The sequence below is a fragment of the Xiphophorus couchianus genome, chromosome 8, assembly GCF_001444195.1.
Source record: "Xiphophorus couchianus chromosome 8, X_couchianus-1.0, whole genome shotgun sequence".
Lineage (NCBI taxonomy): Eukaryota > Metazoa > Chordata > Actinopteri > Cyprinodontiformes > Poeciliidae > Xiphophorus > Xiphophorus couchianus.
In genome coordinates this window covers 19,635,407-19,660,522 of record NC_040235.1, presented here as the reverse complement: position 1 = coordinate 19,660,522, position 25,116 = coordinate 19,635,407, and the positions used below count along the sequence as shown (strand labels likewise).

The 25,116-nt window shown below is 37.4% G+C and overlaps 1 protein-coding gene across 6 annotated transcripts in view; it reads left to right on the top strand.

Annotated features, from left to right (window-relative positions):
• The window catches only part of LOC114149298 (nascent polypeptide-associated complex subunit alpha, muscle-specific form), a 54,372-nt gene extending 29,256 nt beyond the window's left edge, over positions 1-25,116 (top strand). For 4 of the 6 annotated variants that reach the window (XM_028025041.1, XM_028025043.1, XM_028025040.1 and 1 more), the window contains exon 4: positions 24,168-25,116. In XM_028025041.1, the coding sequence (XP_027880842.1) occupies positions 24,168-24,357 (190 nt within the window). In that variant the 3' untranslated portion in view covers positions 24,358-25,116. The remainder of the gene's footprint in view (positions 1-24,167) is intronic. The other 2 variants (XR_003596483.1, XR_003596484.1) reach the window with 2 other exon arrangements.

The following is a 25,116-nucleotide window of genomic DNA, read 5'->3' as shown; positions in this document are numbered from 1 at the left end:
TCCTCTTTATAGCCTCATTCTGTTGTAAAACAATGCGTTTCAACGAAATTCAGACTACTTGAACGTTTCCACGTTTTCTGAGCCATAACCTCAGTCCATTTTATTGAGACTTTATGTAATGGAACAAGACATAGTGGAATAACTGCAAAACGGAAGGGAAATAATTTATATTTTCAAAACCTTCAGAAGTGCAAACATGTCTTCGTGTTATTCTGCATTCAGCCCCACTCAGTCAGCACTTTTTAAAACACCTTTTTTTCCACACGTCGCTACATGCATTCTCAGTCTGGGAGACTGCTTCAAAGTCAAAGATATCATGTACGCTACAGTCCACCGTCACAACAAGGTCGTCCAGGACGAATGATTGCTGTAGGAAAACTTTTAACCAACTTGAATCCCACTCTCACGTTGCCTGCATTGTTTCATAATTTGTAATATGCGTAACTGATTTGGATTCTGTCAGTGTAATTGGATTGAATTTACTTCTATTGGTAAAGTGCCTTGAGATGACATTTGTTGTAAATTGAACTACATCAACAAATAGAACTGAATAAAAACCTTTTGCTGCAAATATTTTAAAGTGTGTCTCCACCAGCTTTGAAAATCTGACTGATATTGCTTTCTCAGGCTCTGAGAAGCCTCTGAAAAGCAATTTTCAAGTTTTACGCATTCACACAACAGTACAGAGAGGATGGATGCATTTTCCAAGGATATATAAAATGTGCTGTACGACACTGGAATTGAACACCCAACCTTTGGGTGTTTACTTTGACTGTGTGCCGTTCAGAGTGTGGCAAAATTTACATTAGAACATCCTCAGTTTCTTTAAAGTTAAACTATAAAAAAATACAGAGAAGACCAAAGTTTATGTTTAGAGATATTGGCAGACAACTTTCTCTGCAAAATTTAGAAGACATGTTTCTGCACTGTAGTGTACTGAGACCGTGATGCAGCGATGTCTTCCTTTGTGACACAGAGGGGAGCTGCAGTGTAGTTTTTAGTGAAAAATCAGCATGTATTCCTCAGCTGCTCTTAGAAGTCTGATGGGGATTGAGCTACAAAATGTAGTCATAGAGGTGGAAGGACATGTTCTGAGAAAGAAAAGGAATTAGATTTGTGCTGCTCCAAATGAGAAACTGTCTCAATGTTACTGAGATGAAATTACTGAACAATTATAGTATTTATTTATTTTTTCAATTAATGAAGTATATTCCTTTTGACTGTGGGATGATCTGTGTTCTGGTTTTTGTCTGATTCAAACTTTCTTGAATCCTCTCCAAGTAGACCTTCCATGTTCTGCACCTCAGTCCCTGGTGTCTTCGTTTGCAAATGTTTGCTTTTTATTCTGAGTGATGAACGATTCTGCTCTGACAAAATGTGTGAACGTGCTACAGAATAAATTTAGGTAGAAGTGCTAAAATGTCTTTCTTTTTCTCTTAAGCGGTTTTTAATTTATCTTAATGATTAAAAAGACTTACCTTATAATCGGAAGCATCATTGCTTTATGCTGTACGACAAACAATTTTTGTTTTTATTTTTTTTCTTCACACTTGAATATTTTAGGTCATCAAACAAAAACAAAAAAAAAAAAGATCTTGATGATTCCACTGACATTTGGAAAACTATTCTCTCGAATCACAAGACAAAAGTTGACATTTTTGGAAAGTTACACCATCAGGTGAAAAAGTAACATTTTATATAAAGAACATCTCACCCACTGTGTAATAAATGGTGGTGAAAGTGTGGTGATCTGGGGCTGTTTTGCTGCTCCAAGACTTGGACAACTTCCCCTAATTAATGAAACTTTGAATTATGCTCTCCAGCAAAAAATCCTTAAGAAGAATATATGACTATTAGTCTGTAACCTTGAAGTCAGGAATATGTGTGGTGTGCACCAGGACAACAATCCAAAACATCCCATCAAATCGACCTCTGAACATCTCAAACATCTCAAAAGTGCTGCCTTGTCCAAGACCGAACTTGAGTCCAATCAAGAGGCTATGATCTTAATCAGGATGTTCATACTCAAAAAATCCTTTGAAGATAAATTAAAACAATTCAGCAAAGAAGAGAATTAAGTACCCCCAAATCGATATAAAACACCGACCATTGAAACAAGAGCTTGATGGCTTTTGTTGCCACTAAACAACCACTTATCATATTTACATTGTACTTACTTTTCATATTGGACCAGGTTTGTTTGGAGTGCTACTTCCCTTAATAATTTATTTGTATTTTTGTTTGCAATTACTTTTATTCTTGTCTTAATGGGTTTGTAACAAAAAGCATCCAAAACAAAAGAAATTAGTGAAGGCAAAATCTTTTCCTTTTCTTTTTTCTTTTTGCAGTTGATCAATTCAGTCAACCCAAACGTTGATTTGGTTAAGTACAAAATTTTCTCAGTGTGGAGTTGGGGGATTTTTCTCACTCTCTGATGTCTTGATGACTTTGGAGGATGATGTAGGTGTAAAACGTGACTTTATGTAAAGATTTGAACATTTCTATTTGGATATATCCTATAACAAATAATGATGTTGACAGCTGATTGACATAATCATTATTACACAGTGCTCTTTATTGGATATTATTTTAATATAATTTAACTTTTTGTCCAAAGCATGCCTTAAATATTCTCTAAATTTTCAGATTATTTTTTTTAGTTTGACCAATAACATCAGCTTTTTCTGGTTTTGTTTAAACATAACCATGCATTTATCACCTCCTTTAAATAAGACTTTGTTATTTTTGTTGTCGTTATTTAAGGCAAGTAATGACACATCCTTCAACTCAGGGTTCACCAGTTCTGATTCCTCTTTTCTCACATGGCCCATAAGTGCACAGAAGTCTAATTCAAGTATTCCCCACATGGTTCTAAGACTGTCCCGTAGCCACAGACAGCTTCTTGTTGTCCTGGTTTTTATCCAGAGGAATATGCAATTTTACAGACATCAGACAGAGGCGGTTTTTCCATTAGATTGCTTGTGTCACTTCCTTTGCTCTCCCTCCTCTTCTCTCTTTTTTCACTGCTGTGAATAGAAATACATTTCACGCCTAAATGGGGATGAGGAGAAATGGTGCAAACTAGCAGCTTTAGGCTGCGTATGGAAGCAGCAGGAAAAGAGGGGTGAATGTGGAGGTGAGCGGGAAAAGTTTGCTTTGGCAGTCGCTCACGGTTCTGGTTGCCTTTCTTCACCCAGTATGTTTCTCTGCTGTTTACTCTTGACAGCTAGTATTCAAATGAGTAGAAATCGCTCAAAAAAATAAATTAGGCCTCACTGTGAGCACATTTATCTGAGCTCTCTGAAATTTTTCATCTATAATTTGTAAGAAAATTATAGATTGAACCTCTCGTGTTCCATAGTGAGGATATTTCTTCAGCCGGTATCTAGCCTCCAGTCTTTCATTAAACATTGACAATTCTCATGCATTATCATAAGAGAAGAAAGAGAACCCAGCTGAAGAGAATATCAAATGAACTCTTATACACAGTTCTTAAAAATGAAAGGGAAAGAGTGCATCAGTATGTGAGAAGCAAAGGCATAAAATGGGCATGGCATTGTGAAAATAATGTAGCATTTTTTCAGTGACAGCGCTTAAGTGTTTGTGTAAAAGAGCGGAAGTGATTTACAAAAAGACCTCTTAGAATATGGCAGCTCTATTTCTGCATTCGGTGTCTGAAATCACAAGTACAGTGCTTTCTATTTGCTCCTTAAAAAAACAGAAAATTTTCCTTTTTTTTGCCCGCTTTTGTAGTGGGCAAAAAAGTGCAAAAAGTATTTGTAAGTTTCATCTAACAAGGAAACCCATTCTTTCTCGCTTGTTTGGAGATTGATGTTCTCCATACATAAAAAAGAAAGAGCATAAAATAAAGAAACACATTATTATTATGCTTATTGCAAACAGATGTGACTACTTTGTTAAATACCTAGCTTTAACACATAGACACCCCCCCAAATTGTGCACACACTGGGTGCTGGGAGATTAAGAAGTGTGTGCTCTCCAAGCTCTAGTCCAATTTAAATTCAAAATGCACTCTATCCGTTGTCAAGGAGAATTCCAAGCTTAGTACTTTTATATGAAGAGGGACTGAGGAGGAAACACAAACCCTCACAGATTTTAGATTCCCTCTGATTGCACTCCCCACAGATAGCTGAGCCGTGTTAAAACCGTTGTGCATGCTCAGCAATGCATTGGAAAAAATCCCCTTGCCTGCATCCTCTCAAGTTCATGAACATTTACAATCCAAGACCAAAAACCAGCTGTGACTTTGTGCACCTTTCAAAACCATCCTTTCATAATTTCTGAAATTGTGTTATGGCTTTATGTTAACATTGCATGAATTTAATATGTATGATTTGCAATGATATAAGCAGTGATTAGGTTAGACAAGATTTTAAGCAATTATTCTAACATCTGAATATGGATGTGTTGATTTGTGGTTAGTTTTGAGTTGGGTTAGTCTGTTGTATTTGATGTTGTATTTTTAATTGGACCACACAACCACAAAACTCCTCTGAACGTAATTCTAAATCTGATGAAGCTTAGTTAAAAACTGTCAAATGTACGTGTTTCTCTTCTCGATTTATCTCGGTATTTCAGCCATTGCTGCTTAGTAACCTGATGATATATTGGCAGAATGATTAAACCTTGTACCTAGGAATATAAAAAAGGCCTTAACATACACACAATGTCTGACAAATGTAGGAAGTGTGTGTGTCTCTTTTGTTTTGGTGTTGGCAAATCATTGCTTCGACTGAGCAGTAATTTAAAGGCCATGCTGGGTTATGCACATTGTGTCCATCTGGACTGAAACAATTGTACACTTCAAGTTTTTATGAGTTCACATAAAACTGCTGTAAAAGGCTGTAAAGTGGACATTTAGAAAACTTAGTTTTGTGTGCGGCAGTGGCAGTTTTGCAGAAACAAAAACTGAGATACAGTGGAGTGACATTAGCTGTGCAGCTCCTCTCTGCTTTTAGCAATGGAAACCACCGGAACAATGTAACTTTTAGATATTTTTAATGTCTGTCTTAATGTTTTATTCACTTCTACCTCATTTTGCCATGACTCTGTTGCATAAAAATCGCAAGCATGCTGAATCAGTTTATGATCTTGTTCGGAATTGTGTTGATTTTGTTCAGAAGAGTCTATAGCCATGTTAAAAAAGCTTTTTTTGCTACCTGGTGAAACAAAATACTTTAATACACTAAAACTATTCAGATATTATGAAAAAGGAAAATTACGTATGGTGGAGGTATTAGTGTTTCAAGGTTTTGACAGTATGTTACTTTTAGACAACAATATGGAACAACTATTAATTGGAGTCACAAAATTGTTACTCCTCTTTTATATTATAATTTCTGATTGTATAAGAATCGGCAGAATGACAATATCAGTCAGTCATTTCATTCAAAGCGAGATATAGGGTCATGTTTTATTCAAATGTGGGTAAAAAGGGATTGACAAGGAATAAATATTTGAACACTTTCAAATAAACCTCCTAAATACTTTGTGAAGAAGCATACCTTTTGTTGTGGCAATGTCAAAATGTATCCTATATGGAGAAATTTGGCACATGCACTGCTTAGGTATACCTTCTACAAATGGTTGTTAAATCTTAAAGATTTTCCTTTTTTTTTTTTTTACTGTGCACTCAGATCTCTAGTCCTTTGCACATATTTTCATGGGTTTTATTCAAGGGATGAAATGGGCTGTTTTGGCAGTTTCATGTTCCTTCTCTGAAACCAATTAAGAGTCTCCTTGGCTGTGTGTTTCAGACTATTGTCTTCACTTTGTTTCATCTTTGGATCTTTATCAAGAATTTCCTGTTGTATTTCTCTACTCATTCATCCTGTGCTGACAAGAAGCCTCCCTCCATCATATGCTGTAAGAGGGACTTTTAGCTTAAGGTTTTTGGAGTAAGTTGCAGTATTATTGTAACTTTGGGCGTCAATTGATGTTAATATGTTTAGCAACACTTCTTAGTGAAGGTCTCTTTGCTTTTACCGATGCACAGTAGTATTGCACCTGCTACTGTGTGCAATACTTTTCTAATTAGAAACCTTTAAATAGATCATTAGTTAATACCAAACTAACCAATATTAATTTGTAGATAGCACCAGAAATTATTTCTAAATAGTGACATATTTCAGCTGGTTTCTTGGCTTTCCGTGTCTTTTGCACGCCGTTTTCCTCATGTGTTCAGTGTTTTCTCCATGTCATTTAGAATTTTTAAATATAGCTTCATTTGTAAATAAATTTAATTTCTTACTTCTGTATGCGTACATTACTTAGGTTGTTGCTGACATCTGGGGTGAATTATAGTCCAACATTTTAACTGAGAAAATTGTTGAAGTGTCTAATTTTACCTGTGGTGTATCTACATACTTGTATTCTCGGATTATTTTTAGACTTCTTAATACAAAGAAGCATGTTTGGTTAGTAATCTGTTTTATTATTTATAAATTCAGCAGGGTCTTTTCTTTGTAGCCTTAATGTATAATCACAGACCTGTGACTGGTCAAATTAACAAATATCACATTTCCAAAACATCACCTTTGAACAGTAGGAATGTCTCAGTACTATTATATAATACTTATTAGTTTTGACCTCTGCCAGGACTAATAATTGACCTCTGCAAGCTACATTCAGTTTAGCATTATGACTTTTAAATAATAATATTTACTACAGAAAAATAAGGATTGAAGACTTCAATGTTTTTTCTAAGTAAATATATTCCTAATGAGCCTTTTGAGATAAAATTAACATCATCCATCCATCCATCCATCCATTTTCTGTTCACCCTTGTCCCTAATGGGGTCGGGAGGGTTGCTGGTGCCCATCTCCAGCTACGTTCCGGGCGAGAGGCGGGGTACACCCTGGACAGGTCGCCAGTCTGTCGCAGGGCAATTAACATCATAAGTAGGTAAATTAATTCTTACAAATAAATCAAGACAAACCACTTAAAATCTCCCAACATGTATAAAGCAAGCCTTGTACCCATCAGTAATTATTTTCAGCTACTTTAGTACTCATTAATGGTGTATGAAAAGGTTTCTCATTACCAAGCTATTGCACAAGAAGCATCTCATATTGGATAAAAGAAAATGTCTCTCTCAAGACCTTTGCAAACAAGTTGCTGCAACACAGATAGCTGTGGTTACAGGAATATTTTCAAACATTTGAACATTCCAGCGAGCCTCGTTGGGCCCCGTAATTCAAAAGTGAAAAGAAAATCAGGTTATTGTGAAGTGGTGACATCCAGGAGCTTGTCACAATATTTGTCACAGAGGAATATTCAGAAGTGTTGTCCAAAAGCCAAAGAGTGCTCACAAAGATCTGCAAAAAACTACTAGCATCACCCACCATGGGATCTATAGCTATTCACTACACAACACTCCACTGCAGAAGAAAAGGCATGTTAAACCTTGCTTAAGGTTTGTTTCAGAATTATTGGACAAGCCAACGAAATGCTAGGAAGATACAACCTAGCTGGGTTGGGACCAAAAGTAATCTCTTCAGTGTGTTTCATTGCACGTACCAAATTTCAAAGAGGACCGGCACTGTGCAAGTACTCTCTTTCAAGACACAGCACTGACAGGCCTCATGGCTGAAGGAAACATGAATGGAGAAATCTCAAAGAACATTTCTCAACATTGTCCTCATCTATTGCAGAGGAAACAAGGCGGGACTTTTCATAACTTACATGATAGCAAGCACAGAGCCCCAGAAAATGTCTGAGATCAAAAATTAAATTGCTACCACGACCCAGTCAATCACCCAACTTAAATGCAATTGAAAATCTATGGAATTAGCTGGATATTACAGTACAATGAAGTGACTCTCAGCACCTTGAAAAATGGCCCAGTGGGCCTGAGCATTACATGAGTCAAATTTCTTCACACAAGAAATGTCTTGAAGCCGGCATTAGCAACAAAGGCTTTTCTTAAAAATATAGATTTTATCAAGATTGACCAGTCCTATTTCTCTGTCAGCTTATTCATTACACATACTGTATGAACTTATTTGCTTGTTTATGTGGAATACTTTGCTTGGTTCCAATATTTGGTGTGAAATTCATGTGGAAAACCCCACGAAAGACCCATTTACAAGTCCAATAATATATATTTTTCCCCCACTGTATCATTTTACCAGTTTTCTTCCAAAAATGCTGCACTAAATAGGCCATTTTATAATTGCCAGGCAGGTTACCTGTTCCAAAATGTTACGCAACCATTGCAATAGTACAAGAGAATAGTTTTTCTTCCTCCTTTCATTTTTCTTATTTTGTCTTTGAGTTTTCCTCTTTAATTATTTTTTGGCAAGCATTTCAGTATGGTTACCACACCTAGATTTCTAAATTAATTACATTGTATTAATTAATTGTTAAATAGCTGTCTAGAAACAGCTATCCCACTGCTTTCTGCTCACCACTTAGTTTTAAATTGCTACCAAATTATTGTGCTAAATGTTTAATGTATTCCAGTGTGCATCTTTGATGCTGGTAGCAGCAAAAAAACAACTCAGTTACAATTTAATAAATCTACTGAAATCTGAGGTCAAGTCCCTTTAGTTCTTTTCTGTCAGACATTTTTTTTTTCTTTACTGCCTGGATTTCAAAATGTTTTTCATAAATGCTTTCTAACCAAGGTTGTCCTTAACTGACAAATCGATATGCAGTTTTTTTTTCTTTATCCACATATTAGCAGAGAAGGATGGAGTTAAATACAGACTAACGACAAGACAGACAAAGAAAAATAATTGCCATTGTGTTTTCACTTTAGCTGGATTCAAGAGATCTATGCCTCCCTGGAAAAAAAAAAAAGATTTGTCAGATTCGTGACTCCGACCCTCTGTTAACAACCCTGTCAAAGCTTTCAGACCTGTGTGGATTCGAGTGTTGCAGCTTCCATGCGTGTACCCATGTGTCTGTGCATGCACATTTCTCCCCTCTCCTTGCTTCCCCCTGCGGATGAAGCTGATAATGGAGAACTGGTGTGTGAGAAATACGTAAAGGGCAGGGCACGCAGTTCTTGTGGAGTAATCCATCTTTACTACAGGGCTGAGCCGTGGAGCAACAGGCGTCTCGCAGGGGAAGAGCAGAAAGTACATTGTAGGCATCACTCCTATTCATATGAAACTACAGAGAGGAAAGGATCAGCCAGCAGCAGCAATAGATTTCCATGGCAAGAAAATAAGAAAGAAGAACTAAAGAGGATTATTCGGGTCGTACTTTTCCTGACTCAGTAACTGCAAGGAAGAAAACAGCCTAGGCCGTTCATACATTAAAAACAAGATGCTTTAGCGGAGATGGGTAACCACTAAATTATTGTACGTCCCCACAAATTTGTGTTCATCGACACGTGAGTTTGTTTTTGCTTAGGCGACGAGAGAAATAGTGCTGGGTGTGAAACAGAAGAAGAGGGAGACACACCAAGGAGCGAGGGAGAGTGAAAACCCTTGTTCATGCTGTTTGGCAATAATCACTGAGCCGAACTCGTGCCAGCAGCGGAGAGCCAGATGGTTCCTATCACGGTTGTGCCTTGTCTTCTGAACAGGGAGGGGAGAGGAAGATCAAGAGTGGCATGTGGAACAGGAAAGCAGTGCCTAATGTGGATGATGTGTCATATAAATACTAATCACACTCGAATCACATTCACGGCTAAATTAGATCCCCGAAGCTCATTCACCATGCAGCCACTCTCAATCTCCTCCTGCTTGGCGCTGAGCCTCTGTCATTATCAGAGGCGATCAATAAATGGGATATTAAATGCTGAATCCGAACCTGAGATTTCTTTTCAACTTACTAATAGCGTCTGCTGCCTTACGCTGCAATAGAGGTCCAAAAACTGAGGGCTCCTGAATTTATTAAGGAATAATGCATCAGTAAGTAATGCGTCCCAGGCCAGTTAACACTTTTGAATTTCCGGGAAGTAAAACGAAATCAATACAGAGTAGGTTTCTAGAAAGAATCTACTTTTGAAATCCTTTTTACTGCCTTGCATATCTTCTTCTAGTACAGTGGTTCCCAAAGTGTGGGGCGCGCTCCCTAGGGGAGGCACAGTACCATTGCAGGGGGGGCACAGGCAGCGGTATGGACGAATGAAACCCCCCCCCCCAAAAAAAAACAGTTACACAAAAGTGTTTCACTGCAAACATGGTTTGTAGTTTGTTTTGTTGCAACCTGAAGTGTGAAATAAACTTCAGTGGAGTTTGAAAACAAAATATGTGTATAGGTTTATGTCTGGTGGAACGATGTGTGTGCCCAGTTGATTTTTTTTTCTTTTTTGGGGGGGATTTTATTGTAATCCGTAGGGGTCCCAGGAAATCTTTGGGAACTACTGTTCTAGTATAACCCAACATAGCTTGTGTTGCATTGTTTCTTATTTTGTCCTGTATTAGAGCACATATTGTGCTCTAATACAATAGAGCATATGGTGCTTTGATGTGCCGTAGTTTAATAGTGTCTGTGCAGTAAGATAAAGGGGTGTAAAATTCTGGACTGTACTGCATCAGGGCAGAATATGTCATATTGATTTTGATGTACTTAATTATGGGGAGATTAATGTTCAATTTAATGTACACACTCAATGAGTGGCTGAATAAACTTGAGCCGAATTGATCAGAAAGTAACTCACAGTACATTGTTTTCAACCAACCTGAAGAATCCTCATCAATAAGTGTATCAGTGTTAAATAATTCTTCATTAGAGATTGATTTTCTGCATAGCATGGAATAAAATTAAGTAATGTTATTGCTGAAACATTTGAGTAGTGCTTCTGTCGATTAAGTAGCAGTAAAAGTGCATACTTCTTCGTCCCATTTTATTTTGCAGTGAAATGAAATTGTTTTCAAAGAAATGCACCAGCATTTCATGAAGGCATGAAGTTTTTGTTTGGAAAGTCACTTCCTGCCTCGTGTTGAAGTGTCTTTGGGCAAAACACAGAACTCTACATTTCTTACAGATTGCCTGTCCTGGAGAATGGGTGAATGTTACTTAAACTGTAGTAGCCCTTTCATTGGTCTGGGTAAACATCATCAAAGTTTAGGTGTTGAGAGTTACAACGCTATATTTGAGTTGGGATTTTTATCCAAATCTGAAACCAGCTTGTTTTTTTCTCCGACTTTGGAATCATTAACCAGTACAAAGTTAAAATACAGTTTTTTATTTCATTAATTTTAAAAATCTTAGAGTAGAATATATATTTTGGCACTGCTTTTAGTTTAGACTATAGTAAGTATCATTGCACATTGTCCAGTTCAGCAGCTGGACATTATGAGTTCCCAGGCCTTAAGAAAGGCAGGTGCTGGTTGTTTAAAGAAATCTTTTCATGGTATTATGAAGTCTTTATCATCTCCAGAGCTTTGCTAGTTGCTTATATAAAGCATCATAACACGGATCTCTAATTTTACCCTATAATATGTATTTGCTCCTGACTCTCATATATTATCAGTGCGTCTCAAAATTCCGTCTCTTGTGGGTTTAAAAAGGTCAGCTTTGTTGTTGCAGCTTGCTTATAGTTTTGCGGGATTTTCATAAGATGCATCATAATATCTAGAGTAAATATTGCATGTAACAGACTTGAAATCAGGTTCCTAAAACCCTCACTCCTTCCATACCTATGCAGTGGCTCCCTGGTAACCTAACTCACAGTAGCCCTTTAACTTTGTGGCACACATACTCATTCACAGAAAACAGTGAGGAGAGCCCCAGTGTGTTAGTCTATGCTCATCAGTGGTCCTAGAAGGAAATGGGAATGATTGATGCTATCTTGTAGTTGTTTTTTTTTTTTCAGGTGGCAAACTGCCATCATGCCATCACACCTCTTTCTGTCACATCTCCTCAACAGCCACTCATCCGTCAGAGCCTTCCGCTCCAGCAGCCATCACTCAATACCTCGCTGTGTGCAGCCAGCCAGCACCTTTTGCTTTTTTTTTTCTAATTCACTTCAGCTGACTTGCTGCTCCTTTGCTTCGACATCGCAATATTCTAAAAAAACAAAAACAAAAAAAAAACAATATACAGTGAATCAACTTTTGCAATAAACAGGGAAGGTGTGCAGTTCTTTTGTTTTGCCCGATTGCTGAGCTCTGGGTGAATATCGATTGTGGGCGGTTGCCGAGGGAAAATCCTGGCTAGAATGTTGGGACAGACTGGGGAAGCACACCTCGACACATATGCTGAGCTAAATTTGGGTTGCAGCAGCCCCAGAGGAGCTCAAAAGTAAATGTTTTTCTCATTAAAAGTCAACAAAAATCCACACTTTTTTTTTTCTCTCCTGCACTGAAAATACCGTGTGGTAGTTTTGAGATTTACACCAAACACAACTGTAACAAAATTACTTGTGCTGGGATTCTTCACACACAAAAGAAGGCTTGATTAACCATCCTGGTTCAAAGTTTCCTGCTCAGCAGTCCAGAAACAGTGCTGTGTCTGCAAACTGTGGACATGGAAAAGATTTACTGTTAAAGCGCCCCTTCTCAAAGTATTCGCTAATAAATCACAGATGGAAGTCAGCACTTTATGTTTCAAGTGGCATTTAAAAACCAATAAATCAATAGTTTATGTTGCATTAAAAAGTCACTTTATATTTAAATAACTTATTTTTCCCCCTCATCATTATTAATTAAAGACTGAAGTGGTAAATAAATTAAATTTGTATAGTTTTTTGTCAAGTCACACCGACCATTCAATGCGTTTTTCACTAGAATAGTTTTCAGTCTTCCAGATTCAGTTTTCTTTCTTGCAGGTTTGTTCAATCAATCAATTAATCAATCAATCAATCAAATTTTATTTGTAGAGCACATTTCAGCAGCAAAGCATTTCAAAGTGCTTTACATCATATCAAACACAGAAACACAATGCAACATAGAATCAACAGTCAAAACACGACATTAAATCAGGTTCCATCAATAAATTTGTTGCACTTTTATGGCAAACAAGACTAGACTGAACTGAGATTTGTTCTCTAAATCTCAAGTGTCACTAGCTGCCTTTATCTGAGGCAGTCGGGATTGAAAGTAAGCCAGAATGTGAGCAGACCATGATTCTGACAGGTGATGCACATGCAGGCACATCCAAAGAAAATGAGAAAAATATTTGAACAAGCTCATGGTAACTCTTACAAGAGCGTGACATTGTCCTTGCATATCTGTCTCAGCTACTGTTTCTACTAAAACGCCACGTTAGATAATCAGATGCACACAGCAGCCCCCGACAAAGGCATTTAGACAATAGCAGCATGTGAGCTCAGCCACCTCCTAAAGTAAACAAGTCATGAAAGGGAATTCATAGCAAACAGGCTTTTTTTATCCCTTTCAACAGACCCTGGATGCTCACGACTGCGAGGCTCCCCCCTGGCTTCTTGTTCAGAGTATGCAATCTTGTCTCATTTATGCACTTTGTACACCCCTCCTCCACCCGTTTCCTTTTTTTCGTCATGTGAGCTCTCCAGATGACACAAGAGACTGAGCGCTGAAATGCAGGAGCAGGTCGGTCCTCCAGCCAGTGCAGGTACTCTGAATGGGCTGTAAGCTGCTGGCCTACATCTGCCTTTTCTTCCTCAGTCCTTATGCTCGGCTTCCTTAGCATTCCTTTCTTGACCTGCTTATTTACAAAGCGGGGGATTTTCTTTGATCTCAAACCTTTCAGGTCCTTCGTCTCGTCTTTTTAAGCAAACAGCGGTTTGCGTCATTTACTCGTACGGATGAGAAGAAATGTAATGAAATCAACCTCAGCTCCACGGTGTCTTCCAGCCAAGCTGTTCTCAGTCTATCATGGAAATCCATCTCTGGTGCTACTTGCCGGAGTCCACTATCATGTTTGTGAAGTCCTCTATCTTCAGATGTTTAATTAGATTTCTTTCTGGGCCCTTTGAGCTTGATAAATTACGGCCCTTTGAGCTCGATGAAAACTCATCTGATAACTCGGTGGGTACACAGGGATTGATGGTGTTTCAACAAAACTTTGTTATGCTGACTGGGTGTCATGTTTGAGATGCTGCTTTAATTATCTCATGATCTTTAGATGTGATGTAATTCTTCAGGATAACAACTTAATTAACGAAAGTTTATATTAGCTTCTTGAGGCTGTCATCACGAGATGTATTTCATCACATCCGTGCGTCCGTTCGTCCGTCCATCTTCAGTCAGGATCCAGTGGATAATCGGATGAAGTCAGTCCTCAGCAGGCTATTCCTGTGATTTAAATTCGGTGTTTAAATGCTAAAGCCTGCCTGATATTGTTTTATTCAATAACTACCAATTCATTGGCTGGCCCAAATGTTTCAGAGGAAACTTTAAACAAGTTTCACCTGGCTTCTTCTTCTTCTGCAGTAATGTCCTTTGTGGTGACCATGCACACATGGCATGGCTGAACACATTTATTTACTTTGAAACAATAGCACTTGCTAATTCCACCTCTTTCTCTTCCTGTGAGTAGTTCATGAATTTTAGAGAACCCTTATGATTATTTTCCTCTTCTCTTTATTGTTCCACTGTATTTAGCATGTCCTAATTTATGGACCTATTAGTTTTGGTATCTCTGCACATGCAGATTTCTGGGGATGTTACAGACACCTGGTGAAAATATCATTCCAGTTGCTTTTGTAGACTATCGACATTTTTTAACATGTTAAAAAAGTTATATTCCTGTCATATTGGAAACTGCCATGAACATTTGAATCCTGCATGTTGGAGGTCATCAATGATTTTTCCTGCCTTCTATGCTTTTTTTCTGCATAGATAAAGCTCTCCTTTAAATACGCGGCAGTGTCTTTCAGTCTTGCTGCGTTGCTGTTCCAAACGAGACCATAATGGATGTGCGAATGATTTAATCACTGCATTTTACAATGTCTAAATTAAAAGCTCTTGTGGTAGGCCACGCTTTCTCTGTTAGAAGCAAATCCTTTGTTTGAGTTTAGAGTTGATGTTAGACTCTCACTTCACATTTAAAGACTTTACCCTGGACGCTAAATTTGGTGGCTTGGCTGCTGCTGGACATGAAGGAGTTCGTAGTAAATGCGTTCCTATAGAGAGTTACTACTGTCCCAAAAGTCTCCAGCAAATATACCTGCAGTAAATTTACCTTCAGGTTGAGCTTACAGCCCCATGTAGACTTGTTGTCATTTGGATAAATGCAGGTAAATTTCAGAAGTGTGACAGCTGGGTCAGTAGACATATGGTGGGTGATATAGAGGTAGAAGAGCAGTAAACAGAAGATGCCTCCATTTGGAGAACTGGGGATTACTGACCTCATGTCAGAAATGATTTTTATCATCTTACTCGCTGCCTGTCAGGAAGCAGCTCATCCGCAGAAACAAGAAAGAGAGTTGGGAGAGTATGAAGGAAATAAGCATTGCACCACGGCCTCACCATTCACACTCCCAACTTTCTCTATCGGTCAGAAACATGCATGTCAAGTTAATTATTTTCTTTCAATTAGCCTTTCTGAAATTCTTTTTTGTCTTTATCTGTGTTAGCCTTTAATAGAGCAAAGCAGAAACATGCATGACCTTTTAGAAAATAAAAAGGTATCCTGGGAGAAACTGAATGCCTCAAACCAAAAAAAAAACACTGGTAGATTCAGAGTTGCTTTGGATTGAAAGAAGCAAGTTGTTGTGGATTGGGGATGTGGTAAGGATGCCTTCCAAACTTATAGAGAGATGATTTTGGAATATGTTAGGATGTGATTATGCGGGAATCTTTCTACAAGGTTTGCCTGAAAAAATAAATTAAATAAAATAAGTTTACATGCAACGCCAAAGACAATTCCACCTTGGAACGTTGTGATTTTAAATTGCAGAATATCAGCAAAGAGATTAAATGTGGAAAAATAAGGCCAGGGAAAGGACATCAGTTAGAGAGAATCTCAGCCTGTTTGGTGACGATTTGCTCCAGTAGAATACATTTCCTCATTTTATCCAATGCATTCTTTAAGTCAGTACAATCTGATAAGCGAATTAGAAGCAGTCTGACTCTTGCATCTTGCTCAAGGAGACTCCATCACTGGCGAATAACTCATTATTAAACCCTAACGCTTCAACTTTGTTTTCTGTGGCTAGTTTTCTAATGCAAAAGTATGAGGAGGGAACAAATAATTTGAGTGTTAGGATGTAAGCAGGGTATGGAATTTCAGAGAGTAAAAACATGTCATGATCTACAGTCACGGATCCTAACAGAGACTGAAAGCTCTTCTGAGGAGATGCAAAGCTCTTTTTTCCCCAAGGATGTTCAGCCTATATGGTGGAAGAGAAAATTGGAAAGATATTTCATGTTGATTGCCTCTGCCCTACTATGTTTCAGCTGAAACTCTCTCTTCATAGAATGAGAGACGGAGGAGAAATGATGATCTCCTGCTGGTGCCGCTGAATGAATGTTTTATGGATGGAAGTATAAAAAAGAGATGAGGCCCTGCCCGGTTACTGTGTCTGAAATACAGTTTTAAAATATCATTTTCATCTAGTCAAACAGTAGCCCAAATCCATTCTGACTTTTTCTAACATCCTAATTTACACAAAGTGCAGTGTGCTGCAGGTATCGTATATTTTCTGCCGGCTGCACAGTGACAAACCAACACAAGCAGCAGCTTCGCCGATACAAATTCAACCGCTAACGTAAAGTTGTTCATCTCAAACGGTGAAGCTAATTCTCTCGCTTGTTTGTTTACCTTTAATTAACTGAATGACAATAAACAAACAACCTTGAATTTCATAGTGTGGCATAGCCACAAATCTGCTGATTCAAGCCCCTGTTGAGATGTGCCGCTGTAAAGCTCCTGGGCAAGGTCACTGTCTCCCAAACTGAACAACTGCAACCAGATCGAGGCTTGTGTTTTAAATCTCCAAGGATAGACTAAAATGAACAAGGTAAGGACACTCGGTAGGAAAAAGGTAGCATGCCATTGACTTGAATAGCAACAAACTTCAGCTAATGAGGGTTGACTTTGGACTCACTTTAATTTTTATACTCAAATGCAGATTTGTGTCAGAGCACAGAAACAATAGAGCAAGTCCTTGCGTGACCAATATTCATGTATGGAGTCTACATGTTTTCAGCCAAACAACCTCTTAATACATTTGATGAATTGGCAGCATTTACTTGAGTTTAGGAAAGTGACTGAGGGATAATGCAAAGATTGAACCTTTTCTATCCCAATTACCAGTTAGTAAAATTTCTAATTACAACTTATCATTTTACGAACCATGAAAAACAATGAATTGACAAAACTGTTGTTGCAACCACAATCATTACCATCACATTTCATGTATTTCGCTCAGAGTCTCTGTGCACAACTTCTCTTAAAGCTGATTTTAATTCATTGAGGCTTGTAAAAAAAAAAAAAATTGAAAAATAGTTTGCCAAATTGACAGCTTGGTTGGAGGTGTGCACATCCCCAGGAATTGCAGAATAGCAGAGGAGTTGATAGACGAAGGAGCAAGGGCATGAGAATAAATGAGATTATTATTAGGTTTGTGAAGAGAAATATACCAGCACACAGGAAGTCACAAATGATCCAGGATGTGGGTGAATTTGCTTCCATGTTAATGATTGAGTAAAGATATAATGACCAGAGAAGTGAAGAAAGAAAAAAACAAACTAAGTCAGAAAGTTTTATGGCTAAATTTTATGGCTAAATCTCCCACACAGTTTTTTTAAGGTCTGAAAAACAGCCAGAATAATGAGATAATATTATAACTCAAGTGGCATATTTATGAATATTAGAGAGAAGGTGTCTTGGAAAAGTTAATTAACTCAAGTCCAATGAAGCACTTTAAAGTATAATGTTTGGTGTTGATTATGTTTGATCAGATTTATTCCAACTACTTATGTTCATCTGTTCCAGCTGGTGTGCCTAAATGCCAAAATCCAAATATAAGTTACATGTTTTAAAAAAACAAAAAAAACAAACATATAACTCCTGATAATATATCCATAAAGAACATTTTATTTTTAATTTATTCAGGGTTATGCAACCTCTAGAGCATATAAAAGGAAGTTTCTTTCAACTAAAAAAAGATGGATTCTGAGATTCACATGTAATGTTGCATTTTTTTTTCTGTGTTCTTTACCTTGAATCTTGCATAATCCTCCCATTTGAGCTAGCTTTACAAACGAAAAATAAGAAGCTAGCTTACATAACAGTGTTGAGTATTACCAAACACTGATGAAAGGTCGGTCTAACCAATCAGGAGCTAAAAGCTGGTGACATATTCTGTTTGCCAAAGATCTTGAATGTGCAGCAACACTAAGCTGTTAAAGAGAGAGATTAAGACTCATAAACCATTCATTCTCATGATCTATCTAAGTTAATCTCAAATATAAATTATTTACATTTTGGCTGAGCAATCTCTAGTCATGTGAAAGTATTAAGACGTCCCATTAAATGTTTAATTCTTAAAAAAGAAAGAAAAAAGTATATTCCAGTGTATATATATATATATATATATATATATATATATATATATATATACTGAAAAAGAAATTCATTTAAAAAAATTCCTTTGTTTCATTCATTAATGTTAAACATTACTGTTATATGCCCTTTGGATGAATGCTGTTTATGTTTTGGATCATGGTACGTCTGCATCTAAAATACCAGGTTGCATGATTTGCACAGCTAACTTGCCCGCAGGCAGGACTTGAGTTTGTGGAAAGCCCGGAGCAAAAAAATCAGAGATGTGAGCAGCGCTCTAAAGAGGAGCAGTGGGGAGACCTATGTAAGGTTCACAGCTTCCTGCCTGCCACAGTTTGTGAACTCAGTGAGTAGATAGTTCTGGCTGAGGGTAGGAAGCACCCCCACACCCTCAGACCCCGCGGAGCCCCTGTGCCTTGATCACACATTACCATGGTCCGAGGCTATTCATTTTCACAAAGAGAGAACACAGTAGAGGCTGGGGACGAGTCACAGAGGAGATCTTCAGGGAGCCGGGGTGTGTAGAGGCACATATAGAGTGGCAGTGAAGATGACAGAATGGTATATTTTATTTATTTGGGTTATTTCATTGCAGCACAACCCCACAGATAACTTCCATGACTTGTTTTCCCACACACTGTTCCCTCGTTTGACACAGCTTTGGAGGATTTTTTATTTTTTCCACTGTGAAGGAGTCCTGACTGCCAGACTGGAGTTTAGCTGAACGTCTCTCCTCCCTGCCCCCCACTCCCCTCACCTGCTGTAAATATTGCAAAGGGAAGAAATCCTCTCCACTGCTCTTTGAACCCACACACTTTCCCACTGTTTACTTTGTCCACATCCACTCTGCTCGTATCGTGCCGCTCTCTGAAGTTCGAGGTTTCATTAGGTTTGCTGTGCATTAGAGTAGCAGTGGGCATCCGTAGTAAAGTGGTTGAGTGACTGCGGGTGTGGGAGTTGTGGAGCGAGATGGATGTGAATGTGAACGTCCTCATTGTTCTAGCTTTAAAAACTTCAGTTCCTACTTCTGAGCTCCGTCCTCGTTGCTTCCTCTGCAACATTTTTTCCCTTGTATCGTTGCCGAGGGAGTCCTCTTTATTTCCAGCATCTGCGCTGTGATGAGAAACACCAGCTAACTAGGCCACTGCATAATAAGCAAAAATAGCAGGGAAGAAAAGTGAATAAAAAAGGAAAAGAGGAAAGAAGAATCCATTAATAGGGGGAATGCTTACTAAACATGTAACTGCTGGCAAAACTAAGTCAGCAAGCTGATATTTTTCTCTTCCTGTGTTGCAGATGCATTCGTTTATTATTGCTTACCTTTTACTGATGGCTTCCAAGGCAGCGCATCAGAGCTCACATCTCATTTTGTCAGTGAAGCCCCAAAGCTATGGTGCCACGTGACTATCAGTGCACCTTGCTGACTTGTTCTTTTGGTGTCTGCGTCGACTGCAACCCCAGAATCTCTGCTGTTGGAACTAGTCGATGATATTCAGCCTCTCTCCACTTGATTTTCTTCTTCAAAGTCTTTATTATGGACTGTAGAAGGTACCAGATGTGGATTCATCAGTGTCTTTCACTGGTTTTCCCCACTTGAGGATCCATCTCACCCTTTGAAAAGTGATGCAACTCAGTATTGAATGGATTGCAAAATTTGTCTTTGTCAAGCAAACATGCAACTATCAATAATGAGTTAAATACTCACTAATTGCCTGATGCAGAACAAAAAAATAAATAAAGAGGTGACGTAGCGTAGTAATCATTAGCCAGAAGAACAAAAAAACTAGATTAGACAGCTTTAAAATCCTAAAACAATCCAATTAAAAGATCAATATTTAACCTCAGATCAAGATTGAAAAAAAATTGTTTTCCTAAAACAGTGGATCTCAAACTTTTCAGACTAGACAAAGAATGATTGTTTCCCTTTAGGTTCGGCAAAAATCCATTTCCTAAAAAATTAAAATAAAGTTGACTGCTCTTGTGACCTCAATTATTTAATTTAAAAAAGAGACGTAAAGAAAGTGTGTTTTCTTTTAAAAGGACCAAACAGTAAATTAAGCAAATAAACTGGGATAGTGACAAATGAAACTGTTTCTATTGAAAAGCAGCAAACTTTCTAACAAACAACATTTGGTGCACTTCAGTATAAACACATACATTTCCTTCATCGGAAAAAATTAGAAAAACTTGGAATTATATTCCAATACACACAAACACACACGTTATAAGGAACATACGGAAAAAGCAACACTCATGCATCTCAGCTATGACATGACTCCATGCTCTTTTCCACATCTTCTTCAGAATAGGCTTCTTGATCAAGGTGAACTTTTCTAATATGAGAACTCTCCATTGTCCAGCATGACTCGGCTCCACTCACAATTATTTGTGTTGTTTTTCAAGCAGACATAAGTTTCAAAAAGTGTTACGAAATAGAAATGCAGTTGGGGAAAAAAAAGCAAGGTTTTAAAACGCTCTAAATTATTCAGAAATCAATGTCTTCCTTTTGTATTTTCCAAGATTTGACCAATATAAATGTGTTTTACGCAGAAATGATCAGCCCTAAACTGTAAATGAAGACTGCTGGGAGTATAATACACTTCATTTTCATTCATGTATTGAAGAGTCCAGATTTCAACCCTTCTGAGAACTTGATGTCGAAAAAGGTTTTAAAGCAGTAACCTCACTCATCTATTTGCAATTCCAGATTCTTAGAATAAATAGATGTGATTCTGGGCAAAAATGAGTTCAATCTTTTTTTGAACCAGCAGTGGAAATTGTTTTGGTTCCTTTTTAAACCAATATGGTTTTAAAACATATCAGTTTATCTTACAATTGAAAGATATACGGCTGAACAGTCAGCTTTACATCAGTTAGGAACTGCTTCATGTAGACACATTTTTGTGCTTTATTTCTAAAAAAAACCTCACAGAACTGAGGAAATATAAGGAAAATATGAAATGCACTTTAACAAACTAGGATTGGGGCAGAATGCATTAAATATAAGACGTTTACCCAATGGTTATTGGTTGATCCCAAAGGTTTTTCTATGCACTTCAGGTTTTTTTTTTTTATAAGCTTTTGTTACTCCTCTTTGAGAAGATGTTTGGTTATGGGCTATGTTCTTTTTACTTTTGTTTTCAGCCCCGCATGACTTGGAAAACATTAAAATAACCTAATTTCTGTTCCCTTTCTCTAAACGAGTATCTGCTCTTTACATCAAAGCAATTTGGAGTTGTGTCCCAACCATAGCTACGGGCGGGACTCATCACCCAATTTTAAAGAGCGAACGGGTTTCCTCAGGATACCCAGCATGTCTTCTGAATTTTGCAAGCAGGGTTAGAGGTGGGGTGAATCCGGATTCAATTAGATTTTCAAAAAAGGCTTTTGTTTCAAGTAGATATCCAAGGTGTCCCACTCCTTACACCTTGAAAGTAGGTGAAATTGTGCCAGACACTTCTGAATGTCACAGCGGTCTCTCTTTATGTGCTGTTTTTTTTGTGCCTGTGAAGAAAAAACTTGCAGAGTATGCAATCTTGGGAAACTTGCATGCATTGTCATTAATACATTTTATAGATTTCATTATTATTTCATGATATTTTGTTTGTTTTGACTAGATGTATGAAAAGACTCACATTTCATTTTTAACATTGTAAAATCACACATGAAGAAATGCTTGTTTCTGTGAGTTACAAGGTGATTTGACATGCCATGCATGAGAAACACAGTACAACATAGTCAGACCAGACACTCATATTCACTTCATGCACAGTTCTACATTGGAAGAGATTTTGTTGATTTTCATAAATCAGAAAATAACTACGAGGATGAGGCCACTGTCTAAAACCTGTCAATATTTCAAATTTGAAAAATTATTAAGGTGTTTTTTAAAAGTGAAACTTGGTCAAACATGACTGGAGGATGATCCACATTTTTCTATCCACCAAAAACTGTTAAGTGGCAAAGTAGAGAGAAAAAAAATTTCTTCTTTTAGAGAAATGCATAAGTGTGGCATCTTGACATCACAGTGTCCATAAAAAAATCTTTTTCCGGTTAAAAAAAAAATTACAGAAAAATAAAACAAAGATTAGTGTTGGTGAGCTATCCTATAGATTGGGACTTTGGGCTCACAAAGTCTGGAATGCATGCAGGTGGAAAGTTATTTCTGCCTTACCATTACAAATCTAAAGTTATGATGGTAGGTACCGATATTCTAACTTAGTCAAATGAGATTGAAAAGTTTTAGCTTTTCAGTAACTAAAACCACCTCACCTAGACACACAGACAAAGACCCCCTGGAGTTTGAGATTGATGTTTATCGCTGTTGCTTTATCGTCAACAGTGAGTAAGTTATTGATAGGGCGCTACATTAGCTTGTTGTCCCCCGTCGAGATGTGTCACCAACTTCATTCATTATTCCAAAAGATCACTAGATTCTTGTTTACAACAAAAAGGTTTATACTGCTAGGTGGGATGCTGTTTGACTATTTCTCTTCCACAGATCTCTAGAAACCTGTTAGATCACGGCATAGCATGTTTGTAACTACATGAGATTTATTTTAAATATCAATCCAGAGAAACCAAGAATGTTTTAATTTTAAAAGAAATGGAAATGAGGAGTTATTACATTGTTAGAATATTAATCCGAAATATACGGCCAAATCTACACAGAAATGGCTTAAACATAAAACCTGTCATGGCCATGTCAGTCTCATCCACTAATTTAGAAGAGGTGGTAAGGATCAAGAAAGGCTCAACTAGGAGAAATGGTCAAAGATCCTTCTGTTCTCTACAGCCTTGTGAAATGTTGCATGAGATGACTAAGAACTATCCAAAAAGGGGATTGGTGACAATAGGGGTCCCACTAATTGTGGCAATGGTGCCTTTAAATTTTATTATTATTTTTAATTAAAAATTAAACCTGGTTTCTTTTTACACACTGAATAAATGCACTTAAAGTTAAGGTTATATTTTCACTTTTTTTTTTCAATGACAGATTGTTACTTCGATAAAAGGATTTGTTTTCGAATTTGTACACATCTTTACCACTGGTGCCAATGGATGTGTATTGTATGTACACCGAAAGGCAACCTGAAAGATTTTACTCTTCCCAACTCTTCTTCAGAAGTAGTTTCCTGATTATGGTGAACCTCACTAATACAAAAACTTTCCATTGTGCATCATGACTCAGCACCACTCAGAATTACTTAAGTGTTGTTTTTCAAGCAGAGGTTCATTTCAAAGAGCTATACAAAACAGAAACAAGACTTGGAGAAATGTTCGCAAGGACAAAAAATGAGATGTATTAAAAAATCTGCACCAAGCTATGAATCCTTTAGAGATTGAACACAAAAACCCATGAGAAATATAGTGTATAATAAACTATTGCTGTAAACACATGCTTCTACAGTACTGTAAGTTATTTTTGAAGAGAGATATTTTCACACAAATTGGAAGCATAGAAAAGTGCATCAACCCCAAAGGGAGAGACTCAGAGAGGGATTTTAATTTTCTTGGATAAGTGTTTTCTAAATATGCGACATTGAGTAACAATGTAATTTTTTTCATTGTCTGTATGCATTTTTTGAAACACATTTCCATATAAAATTGTAATTCTAAGGTATAATTGATCCTGGGGAAGTTTATAGAAGATTATTTTAATGTTTTTATTTATTTTTTTTCTATCGGCTTCATGTGACCAACAGAGAGAAATGCTGATATTTAACTCTTTTTTTTTTTTAAATCCTCTTTTCAGTGTGGAGCACGATTTCCGTCTGCAAGAAGGGCAGGTGGTAAGAACTTGGAAGGTGGGTGACCCTCCAGAGGGCTCACCACAGACTCCCACCTCCCAGGCCACAACACCTCAACAGCAAGACTCTCCACAACTAATGCGACCCCCTGCCTCCACCAAGAAGAACCGGAAGAAGTGCTTTTGGTTCCTCTGAGCGTCAGGGGATGGGGGGAAAAAAGAAACAAAAAAGACATTTTGTTACTGTAATGCACTGCACACGCTTCTTTACAAAAAATAAATAAGTAAAAAAATTTGGGGGGGGGGGTAAAGAAAACTGTGAAACTACCAGGAGGATTAAGATGCAAACAAATCACTATGAGGGAGAAACAGTTTTTAATCTTTTTCTGTTAGACATGATGGAAATGATTTCACTAGACTGCACATGTTGTTTTTTTAATGCATCTTCAGCACTTACAAATTTGATCCAGGTGCAGGATGGGAAAAAATGCTGAACTCAAGGAAATGCAAAAGTTTAGTCTGCCATATAACTCATTGTCAGGAAGCTATTAGGCGACATAAAGAGAATATATACTATCCAGGTATGGGGAGAAAGGGGCAATACAGCAGATAAGAGAGCATATTTATTAAAGATTAAATTAGTAGAATTTATGGGGAAGGGGAGAAAGAGACTGATATTTTTCTTTTATGGACTAATGAGGGTCAGCACACCAGCTTTTATATCAAGTGACATTTAAAAGAAATTATTATGACCCGATTTAAAACTTTCATTATACTGTAACTGATGAAATATTACATGTGTCTACATGTACATACAAAAACAAAATCCCACATACTTACAAAGAAAGTATATGTGAATTGATAAAAATGGTGAATTGAGTTCTGTATGTATCAGAGCTGCTTGGATGCTTTATTTCAGATATGGATTAATGCTCTATAAAAGTATTTTACCACA